Genomic DNA, 18,661 nt, shown 5'->3' on the forward strand with positions numbered 1-18,661 from the left:
TTCAGAATTGCTCCACGTACTTTGAGGAAGGAAACTGACTGTATTGTGTGTACTAGCGTTTTGTTTTGGGCATGTGAGATGGTGATACGCCAACACTATAATTTTTAAGAATTTTTAAGGAATTATCTCTTAATGATTACTACTGCACAAAATTGATGGTGAAAAGGTGAATACTATCCTCAGTGGTAAGCATTTCCACAGTTTTTAATAAATTTTGCAAAGCCAGGAGGCTTGAATAGCTGTGAAGCTTTAGAAGTGACTCTGTGTTCCTTCTGCTTGTTATTCAAACAAACTTGTGAAAACCTCAGTTTAGTTTTGACTAGGCATGACTTTCACCTGTTTCTTTTAAAATGAGAAATATATGAAAGTGAAATTCATGGTTGTTTCCCAGGTAATCCTCCATTGTTACTGCTGCCAGATAATGTGCGAATTCGAAGATACAATATCTCATCAGAACAGTACTCTGACTATATTGATAACCAGGAACGCATCCAAGCTCTGGATTATGATTGGGACCCTGAAGGGATAGGCCTGAGTGAGTATGTGTAGAATCAATACTCAACCATGCTGTGTTTAGTTTAAAAAGATACATTTCTGCAGCATAGGTTTTAATTTACGCTGGAAATCAATATCAAATTAGATTAACTATCTAGGTCTTGGTTGAATGTGGCCCTCCCCTCTACTCACTCTTCAGCATTGGTGAGGTTCCTTTTAATGCTTGAATTTAGTTTAGCTAAGTTTTACTCGGTTTTTCGTTTTCTTTTGGTGTGAGTTTAGCAGTGGAATTGTGGCTCTTCAGGATTATGCAGTAGTAGAGGATTGATATAAATGAACTCCTTCCTGTTTTTCTGCCTCTGTCAGTCCCCAGACCTCGCTCAAGTCTTGCAAGAATTAATCCTTCTACTAAGCAGGAATGGCAAATAGATCCCTATATTAGCTTATATCTTTGCCTCTTTATCAGCTTTTCTGCTTTTGCATTTTTTATGTGGCCTCTGTCCTGGGCCATGCTTGCTCCTTAGGGTCACAAGAATAAGTTACTCTCAAAATCACGTGCAAAGGCTTCAAAACTAAGACCCTCTGATCTTGAGAAATGTAATACATATTTCTTGATGACCTAGACCAAGATGACTTTTAGATGTATGTCTTACCTGTGATGAATGACATAAAAATTTACTCACTAAAAACAATGTAATTTAACTGAACAGCTCATTCCATATTATTCTTGAAGGAATGGATCTGGTATCTTCACATAGCAGCCTCAGAAAGATTATTTTCAAAAAAAATGGAACAACTAGACTTTAAAAATGATCTTTCTAATCTTTTTTGAAGGTATTGTGTACTTCAGCATTCTGGGACAAGGTTCTGAGTTTGGGGCCATCAAACGTGCTTATCTGCCCACATTTGACAGCAGTAGGAACAATCCTACAAAGGAAGTTGACTTGAATCTCAAATACATAGTTAACCCTGATGGTATAGCTGTTGACTGGGTTGGAAGGTAAGCACACTGAGAAGCTATAAAAATGGTGTACATTGAATGTGTCAAGGGTCTGTTCAGACAGTGCAAAATCCACTTTTTGTCTCGCAAGGTATCTAGTCTCAAGGTAGTTCAGAAAAATATAGTAAGCTCTGTTTGCTCAAAGAGCAGGTTAAAAGGTCAAATGCATATTGCTGACTGCATCATCAGGGTCACAAAAATGATTAGAGGCATGCATCATCTTTCCTGTGAGAGAGTTTGGGCTTTCAGCCTGGAGAAGAGGAGTCTCTGGGGACAACTATTGAAGCCTTTTAGTACTTAAAGGAGGTTTATAAGAAAGGTGGGGACAAACTTTTTAGCAAGGCCTTTTGTGATAGGATATGGGATAATGTTTTAAAACTAAAGGAAGGTAGATTTAGGCTAAATATAAGGAAGCATTTTTTTGCAATGAGGGTGGTGAAACACTGGACAGGCTATGCAGGGAGGTGGTAGATGCCTCGTCCCTGGAAATATTCAAGATCAGGCTGAATGGAGCTCTGATCAACCTATTCGAATTGAAGATGTCCCTGCTTACAATCTTGGACTAGATGACCTTAAAGGTTTCTTCCAGCCCAAACTTCCTGTGGTCATGTATGCTTTGAGGCAATTTGCATTCCTCCACAACTGGCAGATCGTTGTGTGTTAGTAAAGTGATAATACACTGACTTTTATGTCAGATGGATTCTTCTCCAGGAAATCAGATAAACTGTACTGTTGGAAGGAGCACCTCCCTCCCCTAGTCTTCAATGGGGTTTGCCTTTTATCTTTGCTCCTTTCTTACCAGCCTTGTGCTTTATGAGATAACCCTGAAGAAGCAGCAGCTCGAAGTATGAATACACGTGCTTTCTTAGGAAAAGGTTACATTCTTGTAATTGTGTTGTAGAATTTTTTCTCCCTGTTCTTGACTGCGGATATTTTTAGGCTAAGCCATGCAATTTTTTTAACTTAATTCTAGAAATCATGAGATCACTGCGTATTTTGCCTCCATTGGAAAAGAGCTGGAAGAAAGCTGGGCATGTCTTTTGGGAGTTTGACTCTGATTTTGATGGAGTCATTTCTTATTTGCAATATAAGTGTTAAAGGATGTAGTGGACACGCATAACTGTAGTTCATTTCGTGTAATTTTGAGAGGATCCTCATGTTTGTAGATAGACACTATGAAATGTAGCCAGGGTCATGTTTGAAGCTCAGTGGACAGAGCTTATAGAGATAAGTCAATGTTCTGAACACTGTTGGCAACTTTTATGGTCCTGGTAATGAAGTCAGTAGGGTGAAGAAGAAGATCATAGTAAAGCATGATGTTCCTGGAAAGCTGAAAAATAAAAGAAGAAACTTAGCTATCTGCTTCCCCTCTGTCATGTGGTTATCAACTAAGTGGATGTATGCTTTGCCTTTTATGTCCTAAATCAAAATATGATTGTAAGGTGCTTAAGATCTGTATTGCAGCTAAGTAGCACCTAACTCTGCATTGTGTTTGTGACAAGAGAGATTTTTTTTTTCTCCCCCTCCAATGGTTCAAAAAGCTACTGTATGAGTAGGCAAAGACTGGGAAAAGATTTATGACAGTTTGCAGCCTAATATGTAGGTTCCATTATCTAGAGTAATGTGTGCTATGTTAGGTGTTGTGTCCTATGAAATACTTATGGAGTTGTTCATGCAGTATGTCACCCTGATTTCTAGAGCAGCAGAAAGCCAGACTGTCTGGCTTAAGTAATTCACTAGCCTGAAAAATTGTACTAGTCACGATGGAAATAAAAGTGGAAAATTGTATCTTTCCTTCCAGCGGTTCTTAACTACGAGATAGATTTAGTAGGGTCTAATCCAGCCTTCAGTCTTCAGGTTATTTTGCTGTTTGCTTTGTGAACTGCAGGCCGTTGGCAAAACCAAATGTCTGTGAGGGCAGAAGGGAGTATCTATATTTCTGTTCACAAATTATGTGGTCATGAAAGCAAGGATAAAGGATCACCAACATCTTCAGCTCTTCAAATCTAGTGTTACACTGATTCCAGCACAACATTAAAACACATTTAAAAAAATATATATTTAAGTGTCTGCATATTATATAAAAACTGATACACGTGGTTTGAGACACTTAGTCCTTCTACCCATATGCAAAATAGGGATTTTCTTACATTCCCAAGCCAATTATGAGTTAATTTATTCCATCAGAAGGCACTGTGTGATTAGTGAGTGCATAATAATGTGTTTACTGTCTAACATGAAAAAAAAAGCTATGATGATGATAAGCAAAATTCAAAGAAAAGCAGGCTAAGTGGCTTGTTTGTAAGAACCAAAAGCTTTTGCTTCTGATGTGGTAACAAAGTATTCATTAACATCTCTGTCAGAACAAAAGTCTAGAGAGAAGCTGTGGACTAACAAGCTGGATACCATCAGAGTTGCTCTATAAATTACATGGTAAATAAAATTTTATTTGTAATGAACCTTATTGTCTCCTGGAAAACTGAACTTTAATGATTAGCCACCTCTGGTGTTTAAAAGTATCATTGAAAGTTCTCAGTAGCTCTTTAATGGAGATTGTTTGACAGGGAACAGAGGCAGCTGCAGAAACTTTTTCAGAGGAGAAAACTAGGAAGCTGATAGATCACGTTTGCTAAACTCACCTATATTTAGGGGCTGCATGTTCCAGTCTGAAAAAGTTCGGATGTAATCAATGCAGATTCATGATATTAATTTTGTTTGGGTTTGATCTAGCTTTAATTCTGGAAGACTCCTCTTCCTCTTCCTCTTCCTCTTCCTCTTCCTCTTCCTCTTCCTCTTCCTCTTCCTCTTCCTCTTCCTCTTCCTCTTCCTCTTCCTCTTCCTCTTCCTCTTCCTCTTCCTCTTCCTCTTCCTCTTCCTCTTCCTCTTCCTCTTTTTTTTTCATTATTATTATTATTATTATTTTTATTCCTCCCCCAACTATAAACTATTTACTTGTGGAATGTTTTGTGTTTTATGTAATTCAGACATCTTTACTGGACTGATGCAGGGACTAATCGCATAGAGGTGGCAAAATTAGATGGACGGTACAGAAAATGGCTTATCTTTTCTCTGTTGGATCAACCAGCAGCTATTGCTGTCAATCCAAAACGTGGGTAAGTACTACAGAACTTCCCAGAATTATTTTCACTGTTATTCAATAGCAAAAAACCCAGCAAAGGTAAACTTTACAGGAAAGTCTGAGGGAATGCTTTCTGGAGTCTCTCTTTACTAACATTAGGAAATTTGTGTAGCTGGGAAAGTATTTTAGGATTAGATTTCGTATTGGTGCTTGTATTGATGGCCCAACTGGGTAGGTCAAATAAAAATGTCCTTTCTACAGTATTGTGTGCCCACCAAATTTCACTGTTACTACTGAAACAGGGAAATGATGGAATGTCTCTTTACCAGCTCCAAGCAGTAGAGACAGCATTCTTCACAGTGAGAAGCAATGTAAATGCACTGGAACATTCAACAGCTATGCTTGCTGTATCTTGTATTATGTGATTGATCACCAGGTAGCACGATACATGCTTCTCTCAGCTGGAGTAAAGTAGCTCCCTGAGGTCACCTGAGCTCTGCAGCTTTATTATGACTGGTGAATGTTCAGTGTCCACAGTCAATTTTCTTCCACTGAAAATGAGAAATTGTCATTTAAACCCCTCTCTCTCCAAATCAGTACACAAGATGCAAACATTCTTCTTTCGGTATTTTTTTTCTGTACTTCGAACAGGTTTGTTCAGTGACTTTCCTGATCACATCTGCAGAATGTAGGTTGCTGAACAGCTTAATGTTCCACAGCTGACCTTTTCCATGAAACTCCAAAGGATAGTCCTGGTGACCAAATTCTGAACTATATTAAATTCTGATTCTGTCCTTTCAGGCTCATGTATTGGACTGACTGGGGAAGGCAGCCAAAGATTGAATGTGCCTGGATGGATGGACAACAAAGACAAACTCTGGTCTCTGAAGACCTTGGCTGGCCAACAGGTCTTTCTATTGATTATTTGAACAATGATAGGATCTATTGGAGTGATTCTAAAGAAAATATTATTGAATCCATGAGACCTGATGGGACAGACAGAACTGTAGTATTACATGGAGGTAAGAGCTTGTAATACAATTAATATAATAGTAACCCAGATGTATGCTAACGAGCACTTCAGCCTCACAAGTGAGGCTAGATCCTGATGCTTTTCAAAGAGTAAGACTTGGTAGTGATTTCTTCTTTATACAGGGATAAATGGTGCACTAGGTTCTGAGCTCATGGTGCCTGGTAACAAGATTCTCCCAGGGTAATTTACATGACCCAAGTGGGAGACAGTGTGCAGAATTGGATTCTTGCTTTTCTATGTATATTATTAAGCAGTCTGTGGGTACAATGGCATGAAGTGATCAGGTACACGTGTATAGCTAAAAATGTGTTAAAATTGAAGGATTAGATGATGTACTTAAGCTGAAGAACAGCAGTTTTACCACTTCTGCTAGAGATTTGCTTGCTGACAGTCTATTATTTCATTCCTTTGAGAAGCAGGCAGTCCATACAGCCTTGATGTCTTTGAAGGTCATTTATATTGGATAGCTAAAGAGCGAGGAGAAGTCTGGAAGAAAGATAAATTTGGAAGTGGAGAAAAAGTGAAAGTGCTGACTGTAAATCCTTGGCTTACTCAAGTGCGCATATATCACCAGCATAGATACAACCAGTCAGGTAGGTAATGAGCTTGCTGGTGAGCCTTTCCTTGCTACGGGATCAAAGTTGGTATTTATGTCTTCAAAACGCTCAGTAATCTTCTGATTATGCATTTATTGTTATGGGACAATATTCACTTCCGAAAACATAAAAATGGAATAGAGTCTGGCAAGTATTTCCTGCATACTAAAGTGAAATCAACAGCGTAATACCACAAGCTGCTCTTCAGAGTCTCTTGGTTCTAAGTTATGACCCTGTCCTTTCTCTTCTTCCCCTTTGTCATGGAGTTGTCATAAAAGTGGCAGCCACAGTATCAATTTATCTTGGTAACATACAAAGTGCTGGCTATTTAATACTGTCTTCAAAGGGAATATTTCAGCTATAACACATCCATAGTAATCACAGGGGAGGATGACCGTAGAAACATCCTGCATAGCCATCTTTGAAAGCTCCGCATTGTTTGGAGATGCTCAATTTCTTCTTGGTGCTATGCTGACTCCTAACAGCTGTAGTCTTTCCCTTAAGAATGTAAGAAAAGCGAGAGAGAAGATTTTGATATAAATATGGTAGTTAGACATAAGTTGTTTTAAGAAAATGGATCTAGACTTGTTTAAGTTTTTGGTGTGTCATACTGAGATACTCTGCTGACTAGGGAATTGCCCTGTCTTGCCTCAGTAATATGCTGCATCGCTTCTTCAGCTGTCTTCATCACTTTGTTTTGTTTCCAGTGCCTAATCCTTGTAAAGATGTCTGCAGCCACCTCTGCTTGCTGAGACCAGGAGGGTACACCTGCACTTGTCCTCAGGGGACTCAATTCATAGAAGGCAGTAGCACAGAGTGTGATGCAGGTACAATAATTTGTCAAACTGGAAATGAAAGCAAAGGATTCTTTTCTTTAGGAATGCAAATGCACTACTGAATTAGAAATATGGAGGAAATAGATAGCTGATATAATAGATGTTGGTAAGTCAGGACATCTGGCTTTTATTCTCCCTCATCACTGATTTGTAGTCATCTTGTGCATTTCCTTTGATCTCTTTGCATGTCATTTATAAGCTGGATACGGATATATCACTCCAACCAGTCCAGACCCAGCTGCAAAATTGGTCACAGATTTTGATTTTGTTTTGAGATTCCCAAATATTTTATTTTTTTTTTCAAATGCATCGATTTCAGAACTAGAGTATTTCTGACAAATTATGGCTTACAATTATGTTTACAATTCTGTACAATATATGGTTGGATGAGTATAATAGAATACAATAGAAACTTGAAACAAAGCTAACAAACTCACAGTGTGAACAGAGATCACTTCTAGATAATTATTGTATGCTGGAAAGCCTTCTAAGCACTAAATTCAGTGTTTGGCTGTTGCATTGGAGCAGAGCCCCCACAGTGCTTCCAGGACTGCAGATGGAATAGAATTACTCAGCGTTTCCTGAGAAGAAAGAGCATACCACTGCAGGATTTCTGTTAGCTGAGAGTCTGCATTCTTAGCTTACGTTGATGTGGGTGGTAGCCACATGTCCTTGTACTTGTCCTTGCAACATATCTCTGATAAATTACACTTTATAACATTATGTCTGGCATCTTTTCTATGGTTAATCTTCTCTGAATTTTCTTCTTTTTTGCATTAAAAAGAGAAAATGTCTTATTTTTTTTTACACTGCCTTACCTCTAAAATAATTTTTGTAATAATTGTTAATGCTTTTTACTATTGCCACATGATGTGAGCTGTAGAAAGAGGAGCTAATAATATGATGTAATAGTGAATGAAAGCATGCAATACATGTTTAAATTAGGGATCAGTTACATTTTTGATTGCGTTTTCTATTTGCTGTTGATTGCTCTGAGGACACTGCATTTCTTGTTCTTTGCTGAAATTTGGTTATGTAAAATGTCCAGAAACTAAGAAAACTGTGCTTGACCTTATTTGGAGGAAAAGGAGGAGACAGCAAATAAGATACACAGTACTGTCTTCATTTTCGAACTTCATTATTTATCTTTAAGCAAATTTTTTAGCCAGTGAACTGTGATTGACATACTGACCAAACAGCTTTTTGTGTATAGATTTGGTTTATTTGGTCCTTTACCCATATTGCAGCTACTGAGAAACAAAGCCTGTAAGATGTTTGCATGTCTTTTTGTATCCCCTATTGAATCCCCTCCCACAACGCCACCAGCATGCAGATGCACGTATGGAGCAACATGCTATATATTTACTTGAAGGGAGTTTTACCTCTAAGGAACATTGTAGCAACAGACTTCCTCTACCTCTGGCTGATAAAATTTTATGGTAAAAGTATTGTGGTCTAACTTATCAGTGCAAGACAGACTGTGACAGTCTGTCTTGCACTGATAAGTTAGACCACAATACCTTTTACATAAACTTTTATCAGCAGAGCTTCCGAGGAAGTATGCTCTGCTACAATGCCTCTCCTTAGAGCTAAAATCATTCAAGAAATGTCACTTTTTTTCCACTTGCCTTAGCATTAGAATAACACCGGAACCTTTGTAGCTCTGTGTTTGGGCCAGCTCGGGCAGCACTGCCACCCGGGCACCTCAGGGCTCCCAGAGTGCAGCTGAGACACTAGCGTGATGAACAACAAGCTGCTGCACTAGGTGGTGCCGAGCCTGTGCTCTGTACTGGCAGGAAACTCTGAGGACTCTGAGTTTCTCTCTCTCTCACTGTCAGGACTCTCCTGTATGCACGTTTCCATCCACCGCTTTTCTTCATAAGTAAATGCATCACAATTTGGCCCTCTCTGTGCAACTCCCAGCTGGTTGGATGGAAAAATCTGAGCAAAGGAGATAAAGTATTGCTGTTTTTTGAATGGAAGTGTTTGAAGCGGGGGGCGGTCTGCATTACACGGGCAAAATAAAGTGATGGGACAGACAGCTTTTGAGTTGTCTAAGCCTACTTTTACTAAGCTGTTACTTTCCAAGAACTGGTTTTACTTCCAATAAAATAAGCTTATTTGGCAGAAAAATAAATATAAGAGCAACAAATGTGCTGTTAAAAGCAAAGCTTCTGAAAAGTAGCCATATGCAAATTTTGTAGAGATGAATAAAATGCTCTATGGTACTATCTTGTTGAAGATGTCTTGAGTACAGATGTGGCTTTTCAATTTTGCAGCTATTGAATCCCCTCCCACAATGCCACCAGCATGCAGATGCATGTATGGAGGAACATGCTATATAGATGAAAGTGGTCTTCCGAAATGCAAGTAAGTCAGTAGGTTCTTAGGGTCATACTGGGTCAGACTGAGCTGATTTAGTCTCATTAAACAATTGAGCTACTTGACATGTGTTGGAGATGCTTCAGATGATGTCATATATCTGCATTGGTGTGTTTGTAACAATTACAGAAGAACGCATATATGCATGAAAATATCAGCAAATAAGGAATATAAGTGCATCAGTTTGGAAAAAACAACCAACCAAACAAAACCACTGCAAAAACCAAAGGCAAACCTCTGAAGATTCTAGTAAAAGACTATACAAAAAAGTAACAATGAAGTAATGCTCAGTAAACGTAGCTTGGAACAGCCAGTAGGTGCCACTGATGCTCTGCTGAAAGCAAATCTTTTGACTTCAGTGACTAGTTTTCTGTTCTGACTCAGCACTTTTTATTTGCAGTTTTAATTAAACGAAGGTAGCAGATAACTATATTTATAGTCAGTGAAACACGTAATTACTGAGCACAGAGTTAAAATTTATGACATTACTGAATATAATAATAAAGATGAGAGCTTAGATTTAATAAAAGCCAGTGATACTTCTTACATTTACAGGTGTTCTTATGGCTACACTGGGAATTATTGTGAAATAGGATTGTCAAAGGGAGTGCCTCCTGGAACAAGTAAGCTTCAAGTATATATTGCACTTGGTATTTTGAACTAAAGAAAGTATAATACCTCACTAAAATACCTGTTCAGAGTCAAACTTACAATTCTCTGGGCTCTTTCTAAAACACTGAACTATGCTTGCTTGAATGTTTGCTTATTCTTCTGTCTTTGATAGCAGCAGTAGCAGTGTTGCTGACAATCATATTAATCATAATAATTGGAGTGTTAGCGGTTGGCGGCTTTTTTAACTACAGACGAACAGGCTCCCTCTTACCAGCGCTTCCCAAACTACCAAGGTATGTTTTGAAGGCTTTCGTAGCTGGAATGTCTGTGTGCTGAAAATGTGCATTTCTTCCTAAATACTTCTGAAAGATCCAGTTTGTGTGCCCATTCTGTTGGAATATGGCAAGTGCAGTGTTGCAGCAATTCTAGGGGATTTTTGATTCCAAGCAATATCATAGATATCATTATTTTATGACAAAGACTATTGTAAAATTCTTCTACATTCTAAATTAACTTTTAAATAGTGAACAATATAGCAGACTGTTTACCGGATCTGGAGCTCGTTATTCAGTTCAAAAAGACAAAAAATGACCATAGTTAATTATATTTTAATTTTTTATAAAGCTTTCTCTGAAGATGATCCTGGCAACGAGATCTTTTTTTATACTGAAAGGCTGAGCTCATCTGCAAAACTGTATTCAGCTGTTTAAATATAATATGGGGCCTGTGCAGTGAACTTACATCTGTTTTCAGTGCATGAGAAATACAGGCTTTTTGGAGGTTCCTGCTCTCCTGACAGTCATACTGTCCAGTGAAAACCAGCTTTGTGAAATATAATAATGTGAAATAAATACGTGAAGTAAAATATTTGATGTTTTAAATCAAGGGAAGATAAAGAAAAATGTTTGTAATGATTTTTAATTAATTAATAAATTATTATTATTTATTCTTATTAATTAAAAAAAGTCAGAATATGATGCTTCAAAGGTTTTTAGCCTTAAGTAAATGATGTGTTTTTAAAGGAATAAAGCTGCATCTTTATAGTCTTAATGCCAGTTTCACAGTAATAGCTCTTAAATCAGTGTTATTAAATTATTGTAATAAGTATGGTGGATGTAGCTATAACTACTTCCTCACTGGAGGATTGCACTGAACTAATTAAATTTATTTATGACTTGATGTAGTTACGTTGGGGCAAAATTTTTGTGCAGAACAATCCTTTGTGCAGGACAAAGAGTTTGTAAGAAATCTCCAAGTGGCTCACTGGAATTTCCTGATTCTTGCTTTCTTGAATAGAAATTTTCTGCATCATCAGATACGGGACAAGTAGAAATTTTAATGCACTAGCTCAAACTTTACTGTTCAACAATACTTATATAAGTTATGAGGTCATGTGAGATGTACATGTCAGTTTTTTGTCTGTGAGGCTTGATTCACAGTCTTCATTTCTGCCTTAGTATATGCCTCAGTGCTGACATTGCTCAACCCTCTTTAAACTGTTAACTCATATCTTTATTGCAGAGTTAACTCAAGCTACAGCTTATCTGTTACCCTTAACATGGGACTTGTCCACGTACAAGAATCATAGCTAAGATTTATGTTTTGGGTTTGGTTTTTTTTTTAATGAAATCAGCTGTCATCTGGGGGGCCACCTGCTAAAGCGTGTGCATGATGCACCAGTGTAGGCAAGAGTTTTAGCACGAGCCAGCTCCAATGAGGACACCCAAATAGATTATTTCAATGCTTTTGTCTTCCTTCAACTCAGGAAAATTTGATAAAAAGAACTCAAAGGTTAACTCTTCACTGGATTAGTAGCTGCATGTTTTCGGGGAGTTGCATGCTCAGAGTTCTGTGCTGAAGGTCCTCTATTTGGCTGCTTACTGCTATCTTTCACTGCTTCTATTATTTTGAGCCTGAAAGTGTTCTTGCAGCCTATTTCCAGTATTTCTCATACAAATCTAATATGAACTTGTTACCATAATTCTATACGCAGATTGAACATTTGCTTATATGAAACCAGTACCCTGTAGGTATCTTCATGATTTGCATGCATAAACATCTTTAGTATAGGTGTTCTTGGAATTGTGTCCACAAATTTATATGCCATTTTAGCTACCTTTTTTAAAATTGGTTTCAATGAGTTTGAATAACTGAGTGGTTTCATACATTTGTCTGTAAATCAGCACTGAAGTAAGAGTAGTCAAAATGTAGGTAAATTTGGGGGAATTGTAATTTATAGGGTTCATTCAATGTCAACATGAGCACATATAAAGACAGAAGAGATCATTCTGAATGGGCTAGTTTAGGTTACAAAAACCTGTTGAATTACTGCAGGAATACTTCTGGTGCCCTCACTAGCTTGTTTATAGACAGGAAAAATTCTAATTGGTAATTATTCTTAGAAGAACAATGTAGAAGAAGAATCTGTTTTGTAAGCTTTCTTTCTGTATAATCTGTTCTCTCTCTTTCTTATTTGTTGTTGTTGTTTTTTACAGTTTAAGCAGCCTTGTAAAATCTACTGAAAATGGCAATGGGGTAACTTTCCGATCTGGAGCAGATGTGAATATGGACATCGGAGTCTCTGGCTTTGGAGGAGACGCTGCTATAGACAGAGCAATGCAAATGGTAAGGTTTTTTTCTGAACTAATTTTTAAAAATTTTGTTCTTTTAATGTTATTTTAGCTGTCAGAGAGAATGTTAAAAAAAAAACTTCTATGTTAAAAAAGAAAAGGTGAGATGATAAATATGTTCTAGAAAAAGAAGTAAACATCGATAATTTCCTGGATTAGATTTTTGTAAACTGGGGCAAGGACAAATGCAGGCTGTTCTTCAAATTAATTATCACTTTTTTCTCAAGATTTATATGGTAGAAATTAAGTTGATTACTTGCTTTCCTATTTTGGCATATTCATGTCAAAATATGAATGGAGACTAAGTACACATATGAAAACATTGTAAGAAGGAAGTTTTTGAAGGCTTTTGTACTCCTACTGGGACAAAATGAATGAATCCCATTCTTTTATATTTCAGATAGTGCTTATTAATTTGTATGTAATTTTGAAGTCTCTAAAATGAAACGTTTATTTCCAGATTATGTTTCCTTTGAAATCTGTTCCATGTTGAAAGTGTGATTTGTGAGAGTAATTTTTCATCACCATAAAATACATTGAGCCAGTTATTGAAATGTGAGAGTATTTTTTCCAGCTAGGAAATGGGGTAATATTGGAACAATCAGTGGTCCAGGCTGTGAAGTCAGGAAGTAAAATAATGGATGATAAACTAAAGTTATGATTTTAACAGATGCTAGATTTTGTCTAAGCTTGGGTGAAAGTAGAAGTGCAATGTTCAGTGAGATGAAGAATTGGACTATAAACTAATTCCTAGGAATATGGTTGTGTTTATTGCACTGCAATTGGCTTGGGTTTGTTTTTCATTCATAGAATGAAAATTTTGTGGTGGAGTCAGCGAAACAGCCAATCACATTTGAGAATCCAATGTATGCAACCAGAGATGGTGGAGCCAGCACAGCCACTGCAGTTACAGTTGTTCGGCCAACACAGGTGAGAGGAATCTAAACTTCACTTTCGTTTCTGATTTTCTTTTAGGACTTTCTTTTCTTTGAAGAACGTTAATTTTCTTTCTCCTACAGATAGCAGCAGCTAGTAGTGAAGAAAATGAAAATTTTGAAAATCCTGTATATGCCTCTGAGATATCTACTAGTCCGAAGGAACCCCCTCAGAGTACAGATGCACCTCAGGTAGGGAACAGAAATGCTTGAAGGCTGCCTTGTTTGTTTTGTGCTCCAAATCAGAGAAATTGAGTTGTTAGGGAAGCTGCAAGGTAGTTTCAACTCTCTTTAAATTAAATAATACCATGGAGTTGGCACATAATCTGTATCAAGTCAAACTAAGAGCTGGTCAGGAACAGTTTGATAAGAGAAAAGAACGGTAAACACACAATTACCCAGAGGAAACAATAAGGATCTATTAGGATTAAATCCCCTCTTTTTTTGTGGTCCACACAGTTATTTTGAAATATATGAAAAGAAACCCTCAAATATGAAAAGAAAACCCAAGAAAAATTATGTTTTGATTTAAAACAGTGATAACCTGGGGGGGAGCTGGTGTGGTACAGAAAATTGAAATAAGACATTTAGTCAGTGTAGTGACATAATTTTTTTCGTGTTTATTTGTCATTTGAGGGACATTTGAGACCCTTACTCTATGCGTTCTTGCAGGACATTTTAACAATCAAGATCAAAGTATTGTCTCATCTAAATTATTCATGATTTACAGAAGATATATTTTTATGTCATAAAATCCATCTGAATGGTGGCTTGTTTACAGGACTATTTTCAGACATTATGCACTAAAAAGCACTTATGATGACCTTTGAAATGACAGGTTTGTCAGCCTGTTGTAGTTCCATGTCCTCAGTAATTTTGCTTGTTTTGCTTTCAAGACCATTTTTCTCCCCTTTGACCTATTTGTCTGGAGTGATAAGACTTCTATGAATTAATTTAGTCACTTTTATTGCCTTCTGGCCTAGCCTCATGAATACTGCTTTAGGTAAAACAGCCATAACTGGTTAACTAGCAGGAAAGAAAGTTGGGTTCTGTGCTTAATATTACAACCTAGTACTGTAAGAAGATCCAGCTGACATCACTGTGTTAGCAGTCAGCACACATGAAATCCAACAACAGTAATATCAGTTTCCAGAGAAGTTGTGAAAAAATGAGTAAAGTTATAATACTTTTTGTGTTTCAGGAATCAAAGTGGAGTTTCTTCAAGAGAAAATTGAAACAAAATACTAATTTTGAAAACCCGATATATGCAGAGGTATTGCTCTATATTGCATGAATCTATTTTTCAGCTAATGTACTGCTGGGCTTCATTCTTGCTTTTATAGGATAAAGGCTATAGGTAGATTCTGCTGCTAAGTGAAGCAGCACAGGAATTCCAGTGCACGTCAAAGTAGGACTGAAGTGATTTTGAGAAAAGTTATAGTGTCTTGTGCAGAATGAGGTGTTCAGTGGGCGTTCAGCTCAGGCAACACAGCTCCATTGCCCACATCTCTGCTTTCCCATCCCAGTCACTGTGTCCTGCTCCTGCCCTGCGATCTCAGGTGCTGGCTTCACCTTGGTGGTGAATTCTGATACACCTCAGTGACCCGGCACCAGTGGAGGCTATTATACTGCACTGCGAGTGAAGTGTCTGTTTCTGCCTTCTCAGTCCTCACTTGAGCACTGCACAAAAATTCAATAGCTCTGCATACTGCAGCCCTGTCTCTACATCAGCCTTTTTTTTCATTCATGCAGCTGGATGAGACAGTTCTATTAAGATGATGTGCCAGCAGGCGATACTGTGTGCTGGAGGAATTCTCCCCTGGCTTGGGTGTGGAGGTTGGGAGTTCCACTGACTTGAGCCAGTAATTCCAGCCCTTTTCATCTTACAGTTTAAAATTTCCAGGTGGCCTAATTGCCTCAAGAACCTCAGTCTCACAGTGAGGTAACTAGAACTAGCTGCCTTTTGTGATGATTTTAGGTTTCTACTGCTTGAGCAAGGTGAGAGAGAGATTTCAGGAAGCCAGGGACTTGTTTCCCCAACACTTATGAATGTGGCAATTTGCAAACTGTTACAGTGTCAGTGTTATCTACATTAAAGTATGTGCATAACAGACATGTCAAGCTAATCCTGGCATTAAACATTAAAATAGAAGGCTCAGTGTGTGCAGTAAGTTTGTTGTGGTACCATCTGATGTGAATTTAGCATTTAATTTTGTTATAGCTGGTGGTTTGCAGAAATAACTTACACCATGACACTTGACTTTAGCAAAATACTTGGATATCAGTTTAATGTTTCTGAAAGTTAAGGCTGGATATTTTGTACATTGGAAGGTAAATATGGATTTTGTCATTATTGTTTCAGATGGAAAAGGACCAGCAACAGGACACAGAAAATGTCCCTTCTCCTTCTCCTTCACTGCCTCCCAAGATTACTCTGAAAAGAGACCAACCACTAGCTTATACAGCAACAGAGGACACATTTAAAGACACCGCCAGTCTTGTTAAAGAGGACTCTGTGGTATAACTAGGTAACCGATTTAGGGAAAATTAGTCACATCCATTTGCACATATATTTTTTATAAACAGAAGAGTAAGGTTCACATTCAAATGCTTTATAAAAATACATACAACTCTTAGCCAATGGCTGGATGTATGTTGAAACTATGCCTTGTTTTTTGACAAATGCCAATTTCTATTTTTATGAACAATTTTCATGATGTACTATATGTATATCTTTGCACTGAAGCTGTCTGAAAGTAATGTTATAAATATATTGTACATTTGTAAATTTTTGAAAGATTATCTTGTTCAGTGATGTTGCTAGTAGAGATCTGTATGGAACTGGTCATATCTGTAGGGATAAATACATTATATAAATGCATAAAGTAAAAAGGAACCAAACAAGGCAAATATAGGAACATTACCGATTTACAGGATCGTTAGAGTATATGTTTATAACAGCACCTTTTAAAAGTTTGACTGGTGCTGTGGGCATCTTTACGACCTTTTTTATATACTACTGTATGTAAAAATGGGCGTGTCTGTTTATCTTGTGTTAAACAAAAGATGGAAGAGTCGATGCAGCATCATTATGCTGAGTGGTGACCTGTGCAAAATGTTCTTGCAGTATTTTAGTTGCCTGAGATAAAATTATTTCTTCCTAATCCATAAGACATGTAATTTTCATTTAGGTTCCAGTTAACACCATTCCATTAATAGTATTCTTAAAAAGATCTGATATATTTAGAATTTAGTGCCACAAGTACTTAATTTAATGAGATTTTCTCCTGCTCATCAGTGGAATAGTTCTGTTCTTGGCTGGAGTCTCAAAGTAATTTGTACTATTAAATGAAATAGCTAGATTTCCTTAACAGCTTATTTCTAAACAGCAAAATACAAAAGATACTGGTTCATTTAAGAAATTATTCAGGTATTTTAATGTGAAAATTTAATTTTATTGACTATTTATTTCCTGAGGTGGACATGAATAGAAAGGGAAACAATTTCTACTAATGCAGTCTTTGTATAACCTTCCATCAGAAAATACTGTATATCTTATTAGCTTTTCTATTAATTAGTCAATGTAGTTTCCATAATGTGAACCATTTGAAAAAACTCTGAGTACCACTGCAGGAACATGTTATTCAGCATTCCTGGCTAGCTACTCATATAATTTAAAGATTCCTAAAAGTATAATCATTGAGACTTCTGCTATTTGATTGTTTTATATCTGAGTTCTCAAAATATATACTATTTCTTATTAGAATGCTTATAATTACTTTGTAATGTACTTTGATTAGAAAATATAACTGGAAAATGCTGCTGCTGAATAAATCTAATAAATATTATTTTATCACATCCTTATTCCATAATTTGTGTCAAGACTCTTACTTTTTTTTCAGTCGTGGAGGGTTTGGTGCACTCGAGATGAAAACAACAGTGCTTTAGATAAAATCAAGTAAGAATAGTGCTTACTGCTTCACACAACTGTCTACAGTTCTTGATACAACACCATTGAGGTTGTATCACTGAAAGTGAAAACTGCCCCATTACACGTTAAATAAGCTGGCCCTCAAGACTGGAAGCTTTTGTTATTGATTGTGAGAGAGTGACTATCAAGGTAGCATAGGCATAAGCAATTAAAACCTTAGTTCAATTAAATGTCATATCTGAGTGCTTTAATATAGCAAAATTCCTTAGAATCTTGGTCAAAGCATACACACCTGTAAGGCTATGAGAAAGGATTTCTTTAAAAGACATATTATTGTTCTTAAGGAAAGAGTTCATAATCTTTTTTTAAAGAGAGAAGGCAGAGGTAATATTTCCACGAGACTCACCTCCAGTTGCATACCACAAGAAAAAGTAGCTTCAGCTTTGTGAATAGTCTTTGTCAACAGAAATATTTGGAAGCAGTTTTGGAGAAAACCACTTATATGCCAGCCATGTATCAGAGAGACCTTTTTGTCCCCTATGACAATTTTAACTATTCAGGTGTGGAAGAAAACCATCCCTGAGATGCTGTATAGGTAGGTAGTATGTAGATTTGATTGTTTAACATACCTGGTGGTGGAGGATTCCTACGCTTCAGCTGGGCATCTTCCTCTCAGTTGCATACCACAATGTACCCTTCTGATTATGTAAAATTTAAGTTTTGGTACTTTGGTCAACAGAAGCTTTAGTTTCTGTTCTAACTTCAGTATTTTAAATTGTACTCTTTTTCCCTTAATGAGGATAGTCCCTGCTTGGATTCTTGAATTCTGGATTCAGTCTGTCTCAAAGAAGGCTGATTTTTAGAGATCTTGGCACCGCTCTGTAATCTGCTGCTTATACGGCTTACAAATCATATACCATTAAGTTTTTCGTGTACACTCTTTTTACAGCTGTCGGGCCACATAGAGAGAACTATTGCCCTGCAAGTATTTATCATGAAATGAAGTAAAATAAACTTATTCTTGAAGCCATTTGCCAGAGAACAGAACCTCAGTGAAATACTTAAAGGTTACTGAACACTTCACACATTGTCCCTTTCTTGTGCATGTAACACACCCTCCCCACCACCCCCA

At 37.1% G+C, this 18,661-nt stretch overlaps 1 protein-coding gene across 3 annotated transcripts in view; it reads left to right on the forward strand.

Moving 5' to 3' along the window:
* LRP2 (LDL receptor related protein 2) overlaps nucleotides 1–16,249 on the forward strand; it is a 125,835-nt gene extending 109,586 nt beyond the window's left edge. The window contains exons 66-79 of one of the 3 annotated variants that reach the window (XM_069861157.1): nucleotides 392–535; nucleotides 1,330–1,495; nucleotides 4,480–4,608; nucleotides 5,376–5,596; nucleotides 6,024–6,200; nucleotides 6,911–7,030; nucleotides 9,319–9,409; nucleotides 9,977–10,044; nucleotides 10,206–10,326; nucleotides 12,529–12,658; nucleotides 13,474–13,593; nucleotides 13,683–13,790; nucleotides 14,800–14,871; nucleotides 15,961–16,249. In XM_069861157.1, coding sequence (XP_069717258.1) covers nucleotides 392–535; nucleotides 1,330–1,495; nucleotides 4,480–4,608; nucleotides 5,376–5,596; nucleotides 6,024–6,200; nucleotides 6,911–7,030; nucleotides 9,319–9,409; nucleotides 9,977–10,044; nucleotides 10,206–10,326; nucleotides 12,529–12,658; nucleotides 13,474–13,593; nucleotides 13,683–13,790; nucleotides 14,800–14,871; nucleotides 15,961–16,122 — 1,829 coding nt within the window. In that variant the 3' untranslated portion in view covers nucleotides 16,123–16,249. The remainder of the gene's footprint in view (nucleotides 1–391; nucleotides 536–1,329; nucleotides 1,496–4,479; nucleotides 4,609–5,375; nucleotides 5,597–6,023; nucleotides 6,201–6,910; nucleotides 7,031–9,318; nucleotides 9,410–9,976; nucleotides 10,045–10,205; nucleotides 10,327–12,528; nucleotides 12,659–13,473; nucleotides 13,594–13,682; nucleotides 13,791–14,799; nucleotides 14,872–15,960) is intronic. The other 2 variants (XM_069861158.1, XM_069861159.1) reach the window with 2 other exon arrangements.
* The last annotated feature ends 2,412 nt before the right edge of the window (nucleotides 16,250–18,661 follow it).

The sequence above is a fragment of the Phaenicophaeus curvirostris genome, chromosome 7 (assembly GCF_032191515.1).
Source record: "Phaenicophaeus curvirostris isolate KB17595 chromosome 7, BPBGC_Pcur_1.0, whole genome shotgun sequence".
Classification (NCBI taxonomy): Eukaryota; Metazoa; Chordata; class Aves; order Cuculiformes; family Cuculidae; genus Phaenicophaeus; species Phaenicophaeus curvirostris.